The sequence below is a fragment of the Chamaea fasciata genome, unplaced genomic scaffold, assembly GCF_029207755.1.
Source record: "Chamaea fasciata isolate MVZ Bird 193981 ecotype frontalis unplaced genomic scaffold, bChaFas1.0.hap1 SCAF_1, whole genome shotgun sequence".
Lineage (NCBI taxonomy): Eukaryota > Metazoa > Chordata > Aves > Passeriformes > Sylviidae > Chamaea > Chamaea fasciata.
This window is the reverse complement of record NW_027094086.1, coordinates 136,801,537-136,823,320: the sequence shown is the minus strand read 5'-3', so window position 1 is coordinate 136,823,320 and position 21,784 is coordinate 136,801,537. Positions and strand designations below refer to the sequence as shown.

The 21,784-nt window shown below is 45.2% G+C and overlaps 1 protein-coding gene across 1 annotated transcript in view; it reads right to left on the bottom strand.

Annotated features, from left to right (window-relative positions):
• Positions 1–21,784, bottom strand: part of GAD2 (glutamate decarboxylase 2) — a 41,840-nt gene extending 20,056 nt beyond the window's left edge. Inside the window, exons 1-7 of the mRNA XM_066199227.1 lie at positions 21,660–21,784; positions 21,334–21,393; positions 21,036–21,188; positions 19,807–20,040; positions 14,851–14,941; positions 13,900–14,012; positions 10,004–10,119 (exon numbers count right to left, since the gene is read on the bottom strand). Of these exons, the coding sequence (XP_066055324.1) occupies positions 10,004–10,119; positions 13,900–14,012; positions 14,851–14,941; positions 19,807–20,040; positions 21,036–21,188; positions 21,334–21,393; positions 21,660–21,735 (843 nt within the window). The 5' untranslated portion in view covers positions 21,736–21,784. The remainder of the gene's footprint in view (positions 1–10,003; positions 10,120–13,899; positions 14,013–14,850; positions 14,942–19,806; positions 20,041–21,035; positions 21,189–21,333; positions 21,394–21,659) is intronic.

The window sequence follows — 21,784 nt, the reverse complement described above, 5'->3', positions numbered from 1 at the left end:
CTGAACTAAGCACACTCCGAAATGCAAGCATGCACACATTGGGTCTGACTCTGGCATGAACTGATGATAAATTAAACACATACCCATCAGCTAGATGGGCCACAGGGGATTTGTGCCTGTGCTTAAGTGCTCTGCTGTGCTAGGCTCGGTTCCTTGCAGGTAGCCTAACCAAGCTGGCATCATCAAGTAGGCTTCCACAGCATTCTGTGGGGAACAGGCACCTCCAGGCAAAGATTCACCCAGCGTAAGGTGGCTGGTTTGGAGTGGGTGCTGAACAATATCAGGTGAAGAAGTTCCTACCCCTTCTCTCTGAACAAAGTCCTGTGATACCCCCTGTGAGAATGGGAAGTGTACAACATCTGCAGCCATCAGTGCTCCAGACACTACAGATGTTTAACACCCAGACATCAACCAGCCTATTAAAGCCACTGGTCATTGGTACGTTCATCTTGAAATTTGCTCTGTTGTTTTTCTAGCTGGGAGTCACAAAATGCTAGGAGGTATTTAAACACTGAACATCAGTGGTCAGCCACCACACCGACATTTTTCATGGCATATTATTTACTTCAAAAAACTGAATTTTTGAACAAATGCATTTCCATGAGTTTCATCAGCTTCACTGAATTCAGTGGGCTTTTCCCCAGCACAAACGAACTGTAGATGAAGGCTTGGATTGTGACCAATCCACACACCTCAAAATATCAAATACAAAAGTCTGTTCCCAGCACTGTGGACGGCCCTGAGCCCTGGTGGCAGGGAGCGAGCAGAGTGCGCCTCTATGGGGCAGCAGTGCAACTTTCTGAGAGTGGAGAGGAGGAGAGGCCATGACATGGCCATTGGCAGGAGGAGGCTTAGAAAAAATTCCCAAGTGTAGGAAAGTATATTGGAACTTTGCAAAAATTGAAAACAGAGAAAAAATATTGCCAGCATAATGACAGTTCACTGATATGCCATATGAAGACAGAATTGAATTCATATACTTAAAAATTTTAATCTGTTTGTCATTCAGGTATTACAGAAACTGATGTGCAAATACTGGGTGGCACAAATATATAAATGCAGGTAGATATTTAGGAGTGAATAGTCACAGAAATATTTCACTGGGGTTTGAGCCCATGACATACATTCATTAATTTTGCTCCTTACCCCACACTAGTTAAAAAATACTTATTGTTGCAATTTGTTTTTCTACTGAAAAACAGAACTGTTCAAAGTACCTTAAAAAAGAAAAGACAGATTTAAATGGTCTACTATGAGGAAGGAAATTAAGCCCATGCGCTCAAAGGCATCTACTGGAATATGGCCAAGCTCAGCTGCCTTGCTAAGAAGTCTCATGGCACTGCTAAAAGAGCACTGGGGAAAAAAAAATGAATGTAGCGCTGATAGCTCAGTCGCCTGAAGGCTTTTTACAGACTGAAGGGAATTCAGTGGTCAGGAACCAAAACTGGTTTACACATAAATTGGGAAGAAATACAGAAGTCTGTGCACAGAAGGGCAAATGCAATTACAATTTCTAGACAAACTCTAAATATGAAATGGCTCAATCTGTGTATACAGTCACAGGTATATGACTGCTGTAATGTTTTCAGGTTTTAGGGCAACACCACAGGAATTACTCCGAGTGCTTGAGAGGCTCTGAAAGACCAAGGATGAAAGCAAAATAGAAAAAAAATAGTTGTAGTACCAAAGAAAACTTTCACAATGATAAGTATTAAACTTTGCTTTAATATTCCTGTGACAGTGCTGAAAGTTGGTTGCCTGTGTAATATAATAGTAAACACAGAAAACTATAAAGGTCGAAGAGATGAAAAGGTTTGCAGAAATAAACCTGATGACAGGACTATTCACAGATGATTTAACTGGACTTACAAGGAAGGGCACTAAATGTGACCCCTTTGAAAAAACCAGGACTACAGACTTTTCAGACATGCCAAGAAGGGAGCTTGAACACCATCTTTCACAACACAGCTGTGTAAGAGTTACACAGATCTGAAGCCTTATGGTGGGAGAACCAGGGAACAAAGGGAGGACAGGTGCAGGCTGCCTGATGCCAGCCCTGAAGAAAAAGCCAGGTTTGGAAAAGCTGGAACGTCTGGAGTTTCACCAGTGTCCTGGAGTTTCAGATAGAGGAGGACACACAGCTGGGAATGGGCTGTCACTTTGGCTTCCTGGCTTCCTCCTTCCCTCTCTTCATGCACTGCAAAGGGTGCATGGAATACTGCAAATACATCCCCAATAGAGAGGAACCTAATTTCTGTACAGAAAGAATGTGGTAAAATTCAGTGGTGAAGGAAAAGATATCGAGTAAGAGTGGTCAGACAAAAATTGATGGTCAGAAAAAAATTTTGGTGATTCTGAGCCAGGGGAATTTTCCCTTTATCTAAAATTTCAAATGCTGTTAGGTACAGGTTTGTTCCCCAGAGAGTCATTTTTACATGGTTAGTTTTGTAAGCTAGAGACAGTGGAAATGTATTACATGTGCAATAATTAATAGGCCCTCTGGAAAATGGAAGAATTAGAATAATTAAAAATGCTATGATGCTGAAAAGTACAGCATTGTTATCTAAAGTGCTTCAATATAGAGATGCCTCTATTTTTATAGCTTGCTAAATTACTTGCTCATCATCTGGCATGGTTGAAGCTGTCACAAAGAACCATCCTAATGCTATGAGCCCCACAGGGCATGGCTGTTTTTTCAGACTGCTGTTTCTCCTTGCTTACATAAATTCAGAGTGGCATGAGCTTTGTGGAGGTGGCTTATCAGTAATCAGTTCCCAAATGCTGAGCAAGCTAAGACATCCTGCAGCTGAAACTCCCCTGAGGTCAGTCACTGGCAGCCTGGTGCCCAGGAGATCTGGACTCCCAGGCTCACCCCATCACCTATTCACCAGCAAAGGTGGTGAACACACTTTCCTCTTCACCTCTCCTGGACTTTGAGCATTGTGCAATTCCTGGATACGTAGGCTGGGCTGTTTCTCTCTTAATAATCTATAAATGTGTGGCTAGCCCAGGCTTGTTGTTTGGGCTCCCACAAAAGTGGGGGGGAAAATGGTACCTCCAGAAGGCACGCTGATTTCTAAGGCTTTGGCATCTGTTTTAGACTTAAGGTGAGTTGTCTTCTGCAGATCTTGCTCTTTTTTACCGGCCATAAAAAGTATATAGACTAACTCAGATTAAATGTTTACACTTTAAGTGATTAACATTAAGCAACATGAATCCTATCTTTATCATCTAATTTCAAGCTACAGTTTCTCCTTCAATTACCTACAGAAAGAGCATACTGTGTCCTATCCAAATTTTAAATACACTGTAATGAGAGATATATTTGTTATGTTTTCATTTACTATTGCTGTTCAGTTTTTAAAGTTCCTTGTTAGAGAAATGAGGATATTAATACTTCTGAACATACTAGTGTATACATCTCTGGCATTTTTGAAACACACAACTTCATGCTGCTTTTCTAATCAGAAAGCCTCATCTGTTTTTTTTCTAGTGCAGATAGTTTTGCAGCACTGTATGTGATAAGAAATGTTGTGCTGAATTCAGGAGGATACTGTGGCCGTGTAAAACCACAAGGTATTGACCAGATGAAGGATTAGACTCAAATGACGATTTTCTCCTTCAGTGCACTAGAGCACTACTTTTCTAGAAAATGCTTTTACTTTGATTTGAATGGTGTTACCTGAATTAAGCTGTTCCTCAAATAAGATCAAATTTTCACTGCTTCCCCCTGGCTTCAAATACTATAAAAATAATTTTCTATTTATAATGCAGAAAGTAATGCAAAGAAAAAAATGTGAGAATCCATCAGTTTGATTTTAAGTTTCCTTAGGTGGAAAGAAATCTAATTCCTACTTCCTCTGTATGCCCAGAGTGTAATTCACAGTTTTGTAATCTATGCTACCAACTAGAAAACAGGACTTCCGGGCTCCTCAAATCTTTCTCTTGAAACAGCACCTCATACAACACCCCTTGGACTGCTTCTGGCAGGTGGCAGTTCTGCAAAGCATCTCCTAAGTTGCAGGGACAGAGGGCGACACTACATATCATGGAAGTGGTTGACTAGAGATCAGATTTGCATTCATTCTACACAGAACCCAACCCAAAATCTTCTATATCTTGTGTGAAATGGTCTATCAAGCTACAGACACAGAAGTAATTTTTAAATTTCCTTCTGCATCAGCACCAAGAAGCTTCATAGTAGGCTTCTGAAACTGTTCAGATAAAAACTTCCCAAAGCCTCTCTTTTCCCACAGATACTGGAATCGTTTGACACATTCCCTGCAACTAATGGGGCTTGTCCTCAAAGGGAAAATGGCATGCATGAAGCTGAAGAGGTGATTTATTGCTAAGCGCCTCCTCTGATCTAGCTGCTGTGTGGATGCTGAGTGCGCTACTGCTGGGAGGGTGCTCCCCCACCACCCCAGACAAGACACCTCTCCCAGTCCTCACCCAGAGGATGAGGTCCCTCCAAGTGTGTCCAGCTATCTACACAGCTGATACCTGGAGAGCCAATAGACCCTCCCCTTCAGTTGCTACATGCCAGAGCTGCACTCCTAGTGAAGTCTTCAGCAGCAGCTATTTCAGCACAAGAGCAGTGCAGATGGAGAGATGCCAGAGGCAAGGAGAACCTCTTCTGTGTCCTCTGTGGTCTCTAACGGGGTGAAGAGGTCCCTTACTGCCAGATCAGAATCAATCAGCTGCCAGTTCTTAACTCTGCATTTTGTTTTCTAAACCTATAATAAGGAATGGTGTCGCTATTCCCTCGCTGAACACCTGACAAGATGTTTCTTCTTAGGGGGCTTCTAGATGAGTAGGAAAGTAAGAAAGCTGTTGTGAGCTACATGAGAACAGTCTTGCTGGGTTGGAGAACAGAGAAGATGAAAAAATTTCTGTCTTTCTGTAGCCCTGGTTCATGCCTTAGATGTTTTGGTTTTCTGAAATTCTTTTCCCAGGGAATTTTCTGTAAACAAGAGAAGTGTTTTTGTAAACTGTACTTTGTTTTCATTCTTCTCTGGGAGGGACTTCTTCTTGATGTCCCTCTGGTGTGACCAATGTGATTGAAGAGGTTTGTCTTCTTGTCACCAATCAAATATGTCTCTGTAAAGAAGTATATAAGGGAGACACATCCCAAAAATAAAGGAGTCATTTTCAGCCTTCTGGAGCCCTGTGTTGTCGTGGTGTACAACAGCATCATATTTCCAATTATGACCAGCGCTTTTTTCATTCTTTGAATGGTGGATTAAGCCTACACAGTCCCTAATTAATCAAGTCCACAGAAATTCTGCAAGTCTCTTTAAGCTATTTTCTTACTATCAACAAAGAGTGCCAAAGGCTGTTTTGTGACTTGAACACACCTAGTTCCCTACAGCTAAACTGCCCCTTGGCACACTTTTCCTCCTCAGGGCAGCATGACTCTGCCCTTTTGCCTGCTAGGTGTAATCCCTGCTCCATACTATTTCCAGCTACTACTGCATACTCTTTAAGACAGTGGTGGTTAGGCAGGTCAAAATCACAATAGGGAATGGGTTAAATTTTAACAGCCCTTGCCTCATAGACAAATGGATCAATTAAAATATTCTGAGAAGGTGGCTATCCCTTTCAGCAGCTTTCCTCATGCTGAAAAAGGGATGGACTCTGAACAGCTACAGCAGCCTAAAGCTGATATGCTGGAACACAGGAGAAGGCCTTCACTTCAGATTTTTCATTGTGTTTGAAACGATAGACTGAAATAGGTTTTTACAACTAGCATCCATCACTTTTTCCCCTCTGAGTCAAGGTCTCGTGCATCATGTGCAGTCCAGAACAGTTGCCCTGAAGGACATCACTGCTCCTGCACTAGTGCAAATGAAAGAAGACTGATGATGTCCTGATGAATACAGAGGACTGAATTAAATCCTGAGTACAAGTGCATCTCAGTGAAAACTCAGGGTACTTTCCAGGGTACTTAACCATCACTGGTGAAACAGAAACTAACAGAAGCAGAGTGTGCTAAGTTGTGGCTTGGGTAAGATTTGCTGGCTGGGAATGTGCATAGTTGGAATAATCACATGACCTATTTTAGGCACCAAATGTAGGTTGTGTATATGAGGAGGCTCTTTATGGTTACTGCACAGAAGTAGGTGAAGCCCTCCCAAAGGTGATTTTGAACATTTAAATGAAGGAATATTTAGGTTCCTAATTTGGATGCTCTGAGTTTCTCTCCAGAGGTGCTTCTCTTCACTGGTTGTGCAGAGAGTGAGGCTCCTAATTTTGGAACATGTTGCACTCCTAAATTAGGGAGGTCATTACTTAAAAGCTGTGAATTATTCCTCCCTTCCCTTCTCCCACACTGCAGCTGAACCTATCATAGCATCAGACTGAGACAGATTCTGATTACAGTAGTAGTGGTGGCAACTGTGACACAACTTCATTCATTTATAGTATAGGAAGCTCTAGACTGGTGGTAATGAAAACAGAGTCTCATCTGGGATGCTGAAATTCTTCGCTGAGAATTGCTGATATTGAAATCTTTGCATCTGACTGAAAATTTCAAAACCAAAATCTCAGAATTTCTTAACACATACAGTTACTTTACGCTTTGTTTACTTTCACACCATGCATGTAGTGCACAGGGAAATGGTATTATGGATTTACTGCTCCAGCTAGATCCCTACAAATCTATGGGGCCTTATCCCTACAAATCTATTGGGTCTGAAATCTCAAAGAGCTGGCTGAAGTCATCACAAAGCCTCTCTTGGTGATTTTTTGAGTGGTCTTGAGAATCCAAAGAGGTCCCAGATGACTGGAAGCTGAAGAACACCATCCCAATTTCCAAGAAGGAAAAGAAGAAAGACCCCAGAAACTATAGGCCTTTTAGTTTCACTTCAGTAGCTGGTAAATTCACAGGAAAGAGTATTCTGGGAATTACTGAAGCACAACACCTGGAGCACAACACAGTCATTGGTCAGAGCCAGCATGGCTTCATGAAAGTCCTGCTTATCAAACCTGATTTCCTTCTACAACAGGGTAACCCACCGAGCTGATCTGGGAAAGCCAGTAGATGTAACCATTTTGGACTTCAGCAAAGCTTTGATACTGTCTCTCACAGTGTCCTGCACAAAGCATCCAGCTCACAGCTGGACAGCCCTGTTACACGATGGATGAGCAACTGGATCATGGGTTGGGCACAAAGGGTTACAGTGAATGGGGTGACATCAGACTGGTGACCTATCACACCTGGGGTTCCGACAGGACTCTTTGACACCTTCATTCATGACTTGGACAGAGGACTAGAAGGGATGCTAGGTAAGTTTGCTGATGACATTAAACTGGGGAGAGCTATTGACTCCCTCAAGGGCAGAGAGGGCCTGTAGAGATACCTCGATAAATTAAGAGGACTGGGCAATTGCCAGCCATATGAATTTCAACCAGGACAAGTGCAGCATTCTGCACCTGGGATGGGGCAACCCTGGTTGTGTGTAGAGACTGGGGAATCAGAGGCTGGAAAGCAGTGCCACGTAAAGGGACCTGGGGGTCCTGGTCCATGGCAAGTTGAACATGAGCCAGCAGTGCCCTGGCAGCCAGGAGGGCCAACCCTGTCCGGGGGGGCATCAGGCACAGCTGGGCAAGGGAGGGGATTGTCCTGCTCTGCTCTGAGCTGGGGCAGCCTCACCTTTGATATTATGTGCAGTTTTGGGTGCCACAATCAAAAAGACATTGAGCTGTTGGAGGGTGCCCAAGGAGAGCCCCTGAACATGGTGAAGGGTCTGCAGGAGAAGCCGTATGAGGAGTGGCTGAGGTCACTTGGTCTGTTCAGCCTGGAGGAGACTGAGTGGAGACCTCGCTGTGGTCTTCAACAACCTCATCAGGGGAGGCAGAGGGGCAGGTACTAACCTCTTCATTCTCGTGATCAGTGACAGGCCACTAGGGAAGGCACGAAACTGAATCAAGGGAGGTTTAAGTTTAATATCTGGAATAGATTCTTCACCCAGAAAGTGGTTGAGCACTGTAACAGGCTCTCCAGTAAGATGATCACTAGCATCAAGCCTGACAAAGTTCAAGAAGCTTCTGGACAATGCTGTCAGGCACATGGTGTGATTCTTGGGGTGTCTTGCACAGGGCCAGGAATTGGAGTTGATGGATCCCTACCTAATCAGGGTGTTACATGATTCTACAGTCTGCTTATTCCAAGGCCATTGTCTTTCAAGAGCATCCAACTGTGGCAGGGAGAAACCTCAGTCAGGCCAAGGAGGCTAAAAGTAGGTAGATCATCTGCATGATGTGATAAATGAGATAAATTACATTTGCATATCTTAAGTGTCTGTTCGGGTTCCTGCATGACACTTCCTATCTTAAAAAGGATTGTACTTCTAGGCCTCTGTAATTTCTGTAACAGCTTCTGCTGTTTTGAGGGTTAAACCATGATCCCATATCCCTTGGGCAATTAAGGGTTAAAGTGACCTGTCTTCACACAGTGCAGTTTCTTAACTTCTCTGGAAGATAAGAATATATTTTTTTATAAAGCTTGATTGAAGAAGGGACAAAACTGCAATTTCAAGAAACTTTTAAAATGCAATGGGTTTCAGATGCCATCCTATGAATTCTCTAGTATATTTGACTTTTGAATGTTTAATTTGCTAAGGTAACTGCTTCTTCCCTGGCATGAAAACACAATTATTAGAGCTCATTTCATTATTTCGTGACTGATAGCACAATTTGGGTCATTGTTTAACACTCCATCGCTATGAAAACAATTAAATTCTCTAATGATTAATAGGATTTGTTACTTTAAATAATCACACTGAACCTTATTTGCAGGACTTAGGCTTGTTGCTTCCATATGAATAATGTGTCTTTAGCTGTACATCCAGTCTTGGAAAGTTGCTACTCATCTGTAGACTGTCCTCTTTAACTGCTATGGGAACAGTAATCTTGCAGTGTGGAGCCCACAGCTGTGTATTGCATCTCATCCCATCCTACTGCTATGAAAGGCATCCTTGGAGAGATTTCCTCCTGCACTTTTGTGATCAATTTTTAGGGGATTTTGTTCTTCACACTTGCACAGAGTGGAAGCACATTCTATGGTAAGTCAAAATAGGCACCGGGAGGACATTGTTACCCAACATGGACAGTATCCTACTGAGCCTTGGCCACAAATGAGTCCTTTCTGCCTGAGCCCACACAGCTGGAGAAAAATTTAGAAGTGGACAATGAAGCCTGAAACCAGACCACAGCCCCTCCTGGGCTATCTTTCCATTCCTCTTTTCTTTCCTCCTGCACCCACATTCTCCACTCTAAGCTGCAAGGAGTTTCAAATGGTCGTAAACCCAAAAACAACACTCCCAACAGAGGCTTCCATATGGCTGTACAAAGAGTGAAGAACTCTCTCACGAAAACTACTCCTGTTTCTCTTGTTCCCACCTCCCCTTGCCTCTGGCACGGCCAGGTCCCAACAGTGCCTGTGAGGAACCCCTGTGTGCTGAAGCTTTTGCTCACAGGCAGAAACTCACAGCGCAGCCCAGTTGCCTAACAAATACTGGAGCTGCTCTGCTGTACACACACAGAGCAATGCCATATGACTGTCTTCATGTATGTTATCACCTTCTCATTAAATAACAGCAGGAGTGGTTTCAGATGGAAAGATTTTGACTCAAAAGGATTTTCTGTTGCCCCAGAGTGACCCAAAGAGATGACATTCCTGGCAGAAAGTGCTGAAGCCCAATGACGATCTCCCCTCATTTGATGTGGTCCTTACCACCCACATCAACATTTATACAGACACAAGTGAGAGCAAAGAATTGGCAGTGGTTTGCAGAGACTGCTCTGCCTGGATTTCAGCCACAGAGAAGTAGAGAGATCATCCTTCTATAGATCAAAAAGCCAGCCTCTTCCCATGCTTTTATTCCCAGTGAAGGAATAACAGAAATGAAGACAGTTGTCAACAAATTCCTGTTCAGCTATTTTCTTCATCATAAATTCATACAAGCAGATGTAACAGATAGAAAAAAACTGAAACACATACATGTTCTGATGTAAAGGCAACCAGTCTGGGAATAGCTGCCATTCCTTTTTCTTTAACTTCTGGGAACATCTTGAAACGTGCAATCAACATAGCATACATGTTAGATATGGCACCACCTGGAGTCCACAGTAATATACTGTTACTTTTTCTATTCATTGTAATATCATTTCAGAACAAACAAGTCTTGCTATAGTTTTTTTAACTCTAATGCTAATGTCTCTGCCTCGTGGCAGAAACACAGATTCCTTTTCCTGATGGTCCTTACAGCTGGGCTGTGTAATAAAAGGATCTACTACACACAAATAACAACTTATTCAAAAAGTACCATTGCAAAAAATGACGCTTCCTTTCACACTCATTCTAACTACCATCTCTCAATCAGTTCCCAGTCTTAGCTTTCCATGTGCCATCAACACATAATCCCCACTCTATTCCATCTCCTAAGCAGATGTCCCCACAAGGCAACTGCCTAGGGGATTTCCAAGTGCCACCTAATCTGTGCTCGCCCTGCCCAAAATCAGGGTGGTGTTTCATGCCCCAGCTTTGAGCAAACCCACCCACTGAGACCCAACAGCCACTATCTTCTGGATAACTGGAGTGGGAGGAGGGAAGAGAAGGGAAAATGGGTCATTCTAACAAATATTTTTCATTTTAATTGTCCTCTGATGGGAACAAGGAGAAAAGGTTAAATTGCCTAACGCTTGCCTTAAAATCACTGGCATACACATTCACTTAAAATAGCTATTTCCAGATGGCTGTTTAATCCACTTCAAGATGGGTATCAGATCTACAGCTCGGCAGTGGTCTGTTTTTCCTTTTTGAGATTTTTTACAAACTGAATCTCTGTGTCTACAGTGAAGCAATGCTTGGCTTTACATTAATGCTGCATGAGCACAATGGGAATATAATGCAGTACCTGAGGCAGAAGCTGAGAACTTTTACATTTGTATGCACACACACACACACAGACACACACAGAGACACGTATACATGAAATCCATCAGGTTTATCCTGTATATATATATATATACAGAGATTGATTATGTATCCATGTTTATGCACATGTATTTATATAAAGCAAAGGTTTTAAATGAACAGGTTGAAATGCCAGTGAGGAAGACTTCAACTATTGCAACATTCATCCATCTAAAAATGGAGTAAAGACCACAAGATATGCACCTCCAGAGGATGGTTCAGCTCATCCTATGGCAGGTGTCTGTAGTAGGTGGAATTTGCCCTGCAGACACATGCCCCACTCTCCCTCGAATACACAGGAGCTGCTGTAACTAGCCCAGGGTAGACACCCAATGCTTGGACAGCCAAATTGAGATAAAATCCACCCTTTGAGCAGATGAAGGAAGCACTGTTGGGTATCTATGCTGGCAAATTTAACATTGTTTTGACTTTTGCAAGATTTGTTTTAATCTCACTGGAGATATATACTGTTCCACAGCCCACACAGGCTGTGCCCTTCATTTCTAATCAGAATCCTATCTCTGCTCTTGCAGTGAGGCTGCCCTGCTGCCCTGCTGTGGGCTTCCCCTGACCTCACTGGCCCTCCTGTTGAATCCAAGGGAAAATGCCACAGAAAAATGGCATTGCTGGCATATGGGGCAGTACACGCTCAGGTTTTTCTTCCGCTTTCAACTATCTTGAGAGATATGAATGTATTTCTACACCTCTTCTTTGAAATGACAAAACAAGAAATGGAGAGATTAAGAGGAAATGCTCAGGTACTTGTCCCTAAAAAATGCAGATGTCATGCAAGAGCTGCTATTGATGATTTAGGTGACTGAACTAGATTGAAGCAATTTGGCCTATCTTGTCCAAAGTAACTGGCTCAGTGTCAAAAGAATCAAGACTGAAATATTAAGTTTCTTCAGTACCAGGATTTCCTATTAGTATTAATTACTCATATAACCTTAAGTGTATTAAGGTTATAAAAGTGTATAAAGCCTGCATTCTGCTTTTAATTTCATAGTTGTGTTCACAGTTAACTGCAGCTAATGAAACAGACCTATAGAATTTGGAGAAAATAGTCAGGCTTTTATGCTTCACATGTATTGATACTGTATATTTCATTCCAGAGAATGCAGAGAGAAAGAACTTTTTCATTGCAACAGTAAGGTCTTCAGCTAAAGCCATAAAGTAAGAAAACTGCATAGAAACTATTTTGATTATTGCCTAAAAAAGCAGAACCTGCTTTTTCAGAACTGAGTATTGCTGCCTTAAGAGAGAAAATTAGAAAGATGCACGTTGCACAAACCAGAATTGCAGAGAAAGAAAGAATGAAAGCGGGCAACCCTGTAAATGCCAGGGCAGGTACATGCCTGCCAGAGAGCCTGTCCCCACACAGGTTTCAGCTCAATGAACTGAGCTCTCACACACCAGCAATACTCTGTCCCCTTGCCAGGCAGCACCTTCCGCAGCCCTGCGGTGCCAGCAGCTCCTCCTGAGGCACACACCTTTCCTGACTGACACTGTCTCTACCCGATTTGGCAGACTTGAGCAGATCTGGCACACGCACTTGAGCCTTTCACCCAGCCTGCTGCCATGCCCAGCTCTGCCCTCCAGAGCTGGGTGGGCACCTTGCTATTGCTCTTCTCTCATGCTGCAGGTCCCTCACCAGCACAGTGGGAAGGTGAGGAACTAAGAGCAGCTGTACAGAGTCAGCTCAGGGTTGGTAACCAACCACTGTTCAGTTTCCAAAAGCTTTCACTTTGGTCCTGGACTCATGATACACACTTAGATGCCTGGTGTGATGGAGGCCAATATTTTCAGGGGGATCTCTAAGCACCACAATAAAAGCTGTCAGAGCTTTTGCTCCCAGTGCTTTTTAAGTAAGAACTCATGAAAAAGCAATGTTGATTGTTCTCACCTATTTGTCTACATCTGTGGGAAGGACTAGAATAAAACTCCCATACCACTTCCCATGTATGGATTCAGATGTGAGAAGCTGAAGATGAGCCTTGCCTGACCTTCATGGCCTCAGAGAGCTGAATGTCCTAGGCTGTTACCAGTGAGGCCTTTCCTCTACTCAAGCGTGCACTCTTTCTTTCTCCATTAGGTCGACTGACTTTCCTTCCAGAAACGTTTCTTCTTCAACAGCTAACAGTCCATTCTCTTTTGACTAGCCAAGATATTATACCCAATGTAAATTCTTTCAGTATTTTGCAATTTTTTAAGATAGAGAGGCCAAAATTTTTGAGCAATGAAATTACAGAGTCAGAGAAGAGGTGACAAAAAGTATAAATCAAAATAATAAGTGAAATGATTAAAAAAATAAAGAAGTCTTAACAATGTTTGTCAATGATTTCTCTACACTAACTTTTTTCCCAAATTGACTTGCCCTGAAGGAACCAGGTTTCTAAGCCCTTAAGCACTCAGATTAACTAGCCACCCAAGTACCCCACTGAGAAAAACAGGTCAGCTTCACATGGAAAGCTATCAGCATGCTCTAATGCTGGCAGGGTCTTACTGACTCTATTAATGCTGGCAGGGATGTTACGCCTTTCCCTATTTGCTCCAGTTTCCCCTGTGGTGATGGAGAGCTTTGTTGTGTTTCTTCCCTCCGTTCCTAATACAACAGTCTTTCTATTTCATGGAATCCATAGAAAGTGGGGGCAAAGCAAAACTGCAAGGCAAATGTCTCTTCTCATTATGTTTCCCATGTGCCATTACAGCTGCTCATCATGCAGTGCAATTTTCTCAAACAGACCCTCATAATCACATCCCTGAAATTCATAAACATGCAATACTTTATCTCAAAGAGGCCACCGGTGTTTACTAGCAAGTGTCCTCTCAAACATGCATATTTAATTATATTTACTCTTTAGCTACAGGGGATGGCATATACCACAGTCTGAAAAATAGAGAAAGCTTGAAATGTTATGTACCAGGTGAAAATATCCCATCGCCACAGCCTCCTGGCCAGCCAACCATCTCTCTCATTTTCCTTAGTGTGACATATTCCAAAAGTACAAACACTGGAGCAATTTCATAGGTGAACCTGAAATGTAGTAATGTCCGTATTTAATGCTTTCATCTACAACACTAACACATATTTTTCCAATATTACATTACATTATAGCCAAAATATACTCTATCTTATAGTGGGTAGTGTTCTGTTTCACAATACTTGCCACAGTCTTCCTTCTGATTTGACATCTAATGTCTAGAAGAAGAAATGCAGGGACCGTTTGAGAACCCATTTCCACCCTCTTCAGTGAATAAAATCTTGCCCACCTCTCCCAGGTTCAAGGCTTTGCCCTTTATCCAAGAGATGCTGAGCAGAGCCCTTTGCCTGCACAAACCTATGTGCATGTCTGGAGGCACATGTCAGCAATCCTATTCATAACAGCCAGACAGTGCATGCAGCTAAGCAAGTACACAAAAATGCTTCCTGACCCCAAAGTGAACCCCCCCCCCCCCTTCAAATTCTGCATCACTTTCTTACAGAAAGCAATAGCTTTGCTGGCTCTAGGCATGGATTGTACATAACCCCTCTATGAATGAGGGGTGCAACTGCTCACTCAGCACCCCTTTCATTTTACATATTTATGCATGCAAAATGTTAACCTGTATATACATTTTTTTGTGTGTTTTGGGAGGTAGCACGAACAACATCATATCACGATGATGAAATTTTGTAAATGACAGGCTACAGGACAACGTTGAACGTCTTTCTAAAAATAACTGTTGTAACCATTTTAAAAGCAGGTAAGTTTTTCTCCAGCAATTTTAACATAAAATTATTCTTTCACTCAGATAGAGAAACTAGTATTTTGGAGCATAACTGTGAAATTCTATTAAATACCTATATATTAAATAAAACCCCTTCTACTTACATATTAGTATTTGCTGCTGATGTCAGCCAGTCTGCTGCCAATCCAACCATGTCCAATCCAGTTGAAAGTTGATTAAAATATCTAGGGTGCCCTGCATAAGATGGAAAATGTTATCAAAAGGCTGATGACTCTGAATGAAACTATTCAGTGCTGAACAGTATATTTACCTCCATATTTCTATAGAAAAGGAAGCATTTTCAAGGTATGAAACAAAGCAAATGGCAGTAAATAGATTTCTTGAAAAAGGCATGATAATTTCTCTTCTTTCTCATTCCAAAGTCAGTAAAACCAGAGTAATTATACTCAACGCAGAATAATGAATTCCACACATTCCCTATTATCCTTTCAATATGCCTTGAAAATTAGCACATTGCTGCCTCACAAAAATAGCTGTTTGCTCCCGTTTGTGTGTCACATGTTGTCACTGGATATGGTTTTGCCTGACTAGGTTTGAAAGGCACACATGAGACACCATCTGAAAAGCTTGCCAGGACATATAACATCAGTGATGAATGGCTAATGATTGTAATAGACAGAGCAAAATGAGAAAATGGAGTATTTCGGTGACTGCTTTGCACATGACTCAATGGCTGATGATTGTATGAAGATGGCAGGGAAGGTGGTGGTCCTTGTCATTCCTTCACTGTCAGAGTGCAATTACAAATAGCCTGGCTACTTGCAATTGTGATTTTAATCAAATGCCATGAAAACCAGCACTGCTGCCACAGCAGAATGATGCACAGGACTATATTCAGTGAGCTGATAGACTCTTTACTCAGTTAATCTAATTGGCTCCTGATTTTTTTTTCTAAAATCCTCCTAGAGATTTTCCTTAAAAACATGCCTAGAGCCATCAAACACAGGAAGCATCAAAATTCCATTTTTACTAGTTCCTTCCCGCAAGCCCCTGATAAGTGGCATAATTACTGGTACAAATTATGGATGGTCCACAATTACTTAAATGCCATCCAGCTCAAAGGAAGGCAGCCTCTGCTTGGAAAACACCTGTCCTGACCCTTAGACGATGTACTGTTATTGCCTTCAGAGAAAACAAAAGATAGAGCAAGATGATTGAGGAAATGCAGACCCAGCACTGAGAGAAAACTTATCTTCGGTCTCCTGTGGCCTCTTATCAGGCATGGACACATGGCTGGCAGAGCAGCACGGGGAATTGCTCCCCAGCTCCCACCCTGCAGCACACAAAGGCAGAGTAATCAAGCTGAGCAGGCAGACCAGAGCTGAGGATAAGGGGCAGGGGACACACGTGCAAATTCCACTTGCCTGTGCCCTCAACCTGAGACCAACCCTGAGCTACTGCCATCCAGCCTGACTGCATTTTGCACCCAGCTCCCCACTCTCACTGACAGGAACTGCCTCCTTTCCCTGGTCTGTGCCGCCAAAGACAGGCAGCCACAGCCCCTGAGCACTGAGGAATGATGCTCAGATCCAGCAGAATGAACTGCATCTTGCTCCCTGCTCTTCACACACCTAAGTGGGGCTGGTGGACCTAAGACACATGCGCACCCCATCACCACCACCTCAGCCTCAGCCATCCTGCTCCAGGAGCTCTGCCTGCACCTCCCCTGACGGAGGGATTTTGACAGAGATTTCCATATTTACAGTTTAGGTCCCGTATCACAGCTGGATGAAAAATTTCACCTGAAAGCAACAGAAAATTAGTAGCTAGAAGTCTTTAGAGGATCAGGGCTACAGGAAGACTCAAGGTTACAAAAATTCCTGTTTCGGGAATAAATCCACGCTGAAAAGCCCGGGAATAACAGAATTTGTGTCTGCTGCTGCAGTGTCTCAGCGGTTTTCTGTCAGCCCCACACTCAGCCCCAGGCGACAGCCCTGTTGTCACTGCTTGTTTCTTCAAGCCAACCTCCCAGCACACCACCTGCTTTGGGAGCCGCCGCAGGAACAGGCTCGGGCACACGCGGGGGTCGGGCAGCCCTACCCTGGAACGAGTGAGGTGGAGGGAGCAGCGCTGCATCGAGAGATGTCAGGACAGAGAGAGCAGCTGCTGCTGCTGCTGGGAGAGGCCCCAGGACCCACACCTGTGACACAGCCCGCTGCACGCCGTGCCCGCCCGTTCTGCAGCACGGCTGTAACACGGAAGGGCACGGAATGTACTGCCCCAACCTCACCCGTGCCCCAGCTGCAGGGGTTTGTCCGTCCATGTGACACCAATACGTGAGCTAGCTCTCTTCCCTTGGCTGGATGGCCGTGGAAAACTGAGTCTTTGCTTAGAATGCAGGCTCCACTGGCCAGGTAAGAAGAGTTTGTGAGAGGTACTCAAAAATCTCTACCCAGGTGCCTCTCCTGAAATACACACCCTTTATTGAAGTTGATTCGGAACAAAGAGGTACTGGAAAAGAGACTGTGACAGGGTGAAGAATTGGTCGAGGTGAAAATAGGAGATTATTACTTAATGGTTTGTTTAGCAATACACAATGAATTCACAGATATCCCAGAGTAAATCGGGAGATGCTGGCCAAGAACCAGGGCCAAGGCACAGGGACACCCGGGGCCTGGCTTTCCCTACTGAGGGCGTGCCTCTGCCCCACACACCCTCCCAAACACATTCCCAGCTGCACTGGTTTGAGGCACGGGCACGCCCAGCGTGAACACTCGGCCTCCACAGCGCCCACAGGGAGGCGACGAGCAAGGCTGGGCACGGCCAGACAGCACGGATAACGGCACGGCTGGCAGCACCCAGTCTGGCCGTGCTTGCAGCCTCACTGGGTGCACGACCAGCACCAGGGCCTGCCAGGGAGCGAGGCTGGGCCAGAACCAGCTCCTCGCACCCTTCCTGGAATTTCCAAGCCATTTTTAAACGCTCGTATTTCAATTCCCCTGTCCCTTTTCAATTGTACTGCGCACAGTAACTGAATTTCACATCCATCTTTTCCTGCATTCGCAGCAACTGCCTTTCACATCCTCTCAGCAAGAATTCCGTCTCTGCTGGTAAGGGGGCAGAAAGTGTGGCTTCCCCGGGCACCCCAGTGAGCCGTGGCATGCAGGCAACACCTGGAAGGAACCCACACCTGCCCCTCGGCCGGAAAATCAGCCATCTGCCTCGTCGAATCCCTTGACCTGGGTATCCAGCTGTGAGGCTAATCTATGCAATACAATTTATTTTTCAATCAGCCTCCCGGGCCCTAAAGCAAAACGCTGCCCAGGAGGGGCCATGTCCGAGGGGCTTCTGCGGCAGGAGTGGAGGCAGACGCTGCCGCCAGAAACCGCACCATACTGTCTTTCCTCTGAGGGTAATTGCAGTGTTTTACTCCGAAGCACATGCCGAAGGACTCTAGGTGTAAATCCCATGCATTTCGTGAACCCCCTCCCAGGCTGGGGCTGTCACCCCAGGGCGCTGAGAAGCAGCAGCAGTCAAGCGAGGCGGCTCTGCACCCCCTGGGCTGAACCTCGCCACGCAGCCACATTTCACACCCCCCTCTCCCCCCCAGCCGTTTTCAGGCTTCAAAAACATTATTTTCATTAAAACAAATTATAAAATGCCAAGATGGGAAAGTCTCCGATATTTACAGAGAGGAAGAAAAATGGTAACATTGCTCTAAAGGTTTTTTTTTTTTTTTGGGTGCACAGAATTAAATGGGACTAATATGTGAAAACAGGCTATAAGAAAAACAATTAATGAAAACCACCTAAGAAACCCTATTTTTTAATTTCCCAGAATCACAGATCCCACATTCTAAATCATTCTGTGCAAACACGTTTCCTATGCCCTATCCAGACACATCGCACCCATCACTGGACTGATCGACTTTGTTCCTCTGAAAATCATTTACCTAACTATTTAATCCAATATTTTACAAACATCTTAACAGCACCCGACCTATGCATCAAAACATGCGGATGGTCATTTCCACCCCTAAACGAGGAGGATTACACAGACCCCTCACAATATTTACCGGGGTCGGTCTGCCCCGTTCTCTTCTCAAAACCTGAGAATTTTTTTTGTTCTCCACTCAACCTCTAGTCACAAATCAGCCTTTTGTCTCTTTCGGTAATTGCTTCACATTTATTTTTAAGCAATTTCTCAGTAATTCAAATTCCCACTAAGAGCTCCCCGGACTCCCTATTATTTCTCAATGACAGCCTAATTGTGGCTCCGCTTTCTGCCTGCTCCGCCGCAGTTTATTTAAGGTGGCCCCGGTGCGGAGTAGGGCGCTTCCCCACGCCTGGGCGAGCCCCATGCTGCCTTCCCTCCACGAAGCCCACAGGGAGGCACGATTAACGGGGGATCCCAAGCAGGCAGGAGTCAACCCATCCCTGCTTTCCCCAGGGGAAAACAACAAATGGCTGTTAAAACAAATGGGACTTTGGTTTTATTGCTTGAGCATAAAGTTGAAACAAAATCCTCGATATTTCTGTGCAAGATTCTGCTAAATTCTCTTTTTATTTTATGTCCTGCAGGCAAAGTGAAAGACACGGCAAATGGCCGCTCAGAGCTCGAATTTACAGGCCGTCCACTGCGATTTCGGCTGTCAAATGGGCTGGTCCCTGCTTGGCCCCGTGCAGGGACTCCCCTCTGCCCCGCTCCCCGCTGCCCCGAGCTCCGCGCCCGCCGCACCCCGCTCTGCAGGGAGCAAGAGGCCATCGCCGGGGCATCACACGTGAAATGGATGAAAAGGAACGGCAGAAAGTGGTGAAGGTGATGCAAAGTCTGCTTGGTGGCACACTCGGCAACTCCTAGGCACAGACGCATTAATTTCACATCGGAAAGGGTGTGCAAGGCTGCACTGACAGCTACAGAGATGGAGCTGCTGGAGTGTTTTATCATTTTGGAAAACGATTTCTGTCTCTGCTAGAAATTGCTTGGAGCTGACAAAATACACTTGCTGCTTCAATATTTAACGTTTCAAGCTAAATTGAAATGACACCTTTAATCAATGGATGAGACCATACAGGGTGGAAAATGAGCATTGCTATTACCTGTTTTAATTGCATACTTCAGAGTTGTTCTGCAGTTCAATAAAATTTCTTCCAAGGTCTGTGGCTGGTCTGCCAGTTCCCAGTTATATTCCTGGAGCAGCTCATTTGGGTAATGGAAATCAATAACTTTTGTTGATCTATCAAAACTTTTCACCACATACTGAAGTAAAATGTCCACAACGTCTTGTAGGAAAGACATAGTAGTTATTTCTCCATTGCATGTCGGCAGAAGATCTGGGAATGGAGAAATGTAAAAGTTAACTTCGTTTTATGGCCACATGCACAGATTTTGAACAAAGCGTTCTCCCGTTTATTTTTAAAAAATCTCTACACTGTAGCCAATAGAAAAAAGTTTTGTTTTCATTTAATAAGCAAATTGGCAAGGTTGTATTTCGAAGAATGTTCTGAGAAATCACAAGATTTAATATCTTATCTAAATTGGCCAATTGTGTCCACAGTATATTTCACATCAATTTTTAAGATAGCGAGAGCAGGGAAACAAGAAAAAAGGGAAAAGAAATCTCGTAGGAAATAAAGATTGAGCAAAATTTGCTACAAGCAGCACCCTAAAAACTGTCATTTGCCTTGCAATAAAATACCTTCGTGGTGACTCTCCTATGCAAGTGACTTGTTGATAATTTAATGGCTTTTTCTGAGGCAATGCTGCACGGGCTGTCGGTGTACACAAAGCTTTTGTTTAATAGCGATGGCTCAGTCAAAGCCAGATTGTACAGGAAGCCCGTAATTTGGGGTCCCGGGCTGCCGAACAAGCGGGAGAGTTCCTGGCCAGCGCATGTCGGCGGGGAGCTGGGATCTACTCACTGGCGGAGACGCTACCTCCAAGGTCAGAAAAGATGAAGTGCAAAAATATCTCGAAATAAAGCAAATGAGTAGGAGAGCGCTATCTCCCTCCTCCCCTCCAACCTTAATTACATCGCAGGGTCTTCAACGAAAGGTCGACGCTGACAGTGCTTCATAGAAAGAAAAAGCTGCGGGCTCCAGTACGAGGGATTTTACTGCTTTGGGTTTTTCTTTTCGGGATTTTTTGTTGTTTGAGTGATTTTTCGTCCGGCGGGGGCCAGGGCTGAGGGCGCAGAGCTCTGCCGCGCACCGCCAGACATCGCCGGACCCCCCACGCCTCCGCGCAACGCGGGCAAAGGCAATTTCCCGACCGAACCGCTGTTTTTTTCTTGGTTTAGAGAAGCACCGTGCCCCGGGAGCGCCGTTACCTGTTGAGTGCAGAAAGGCGTAATTCACGTCCGCTTTTTGGCAACCGCAGGGTTTTTTGTCGCAGGTGCAGGTCGGCCTCGGCTCCGCTACCCCCGGGGCTGCTGCCCTGGCGCCGGTTTCCACGGGCTTCTCGGCATCTCCGTAGAGCAGGGCTTGACAGCGACACGGACACACGGCCTCATTACCGGGGCAACGACCCCCGTCCCCCGCCCTCCCGGCCCGGGGCAGGTCCCGCGGCGCTCCGCGGGCGCGCAGCCGCGCCCCCGCCGCGGGCTACCGGGGCCTCCCTGCCCTTACCGCAGAGTTTGTTTCCGATCCCTCCCGTGAACTTCTGGGCAACCTGACACCAAGCTCTGGCTGTAAGAGAAAATCGGGCGGAGGGTCCGTGGGGACGGGCGTGGGCTGGGGGCGTCTCGCCCGACCCCCGGCTCCGCTCCCCAGGAACCCCCTGCCCCGCAGAGCCCCGCGGCGCTGGCCCGGGTTCGGGTCCCCGTCGATCCCCGCCGCCCGCACCGCTTCGTCCCGCCGGTCGAGCTGTCACAAAGGGGGCTCCGGCGACCGGGCAGCGCTGTCACGGCGGCTCCGTCGGGCCGGTCCCGCCCGGTCGCTCGGCGTCCCCCTACCTGTGCCGGGAGTCTCGGCGGCTGCGGAGCCCTCCTCGGCTCCGAAGGGCCAGAAGCCGGAGCCGGGGCTTGCCATAGCGGAGGCGAACCGGCGGGGCGGGCGAGGAGCGGCGATCTGCAGCCCA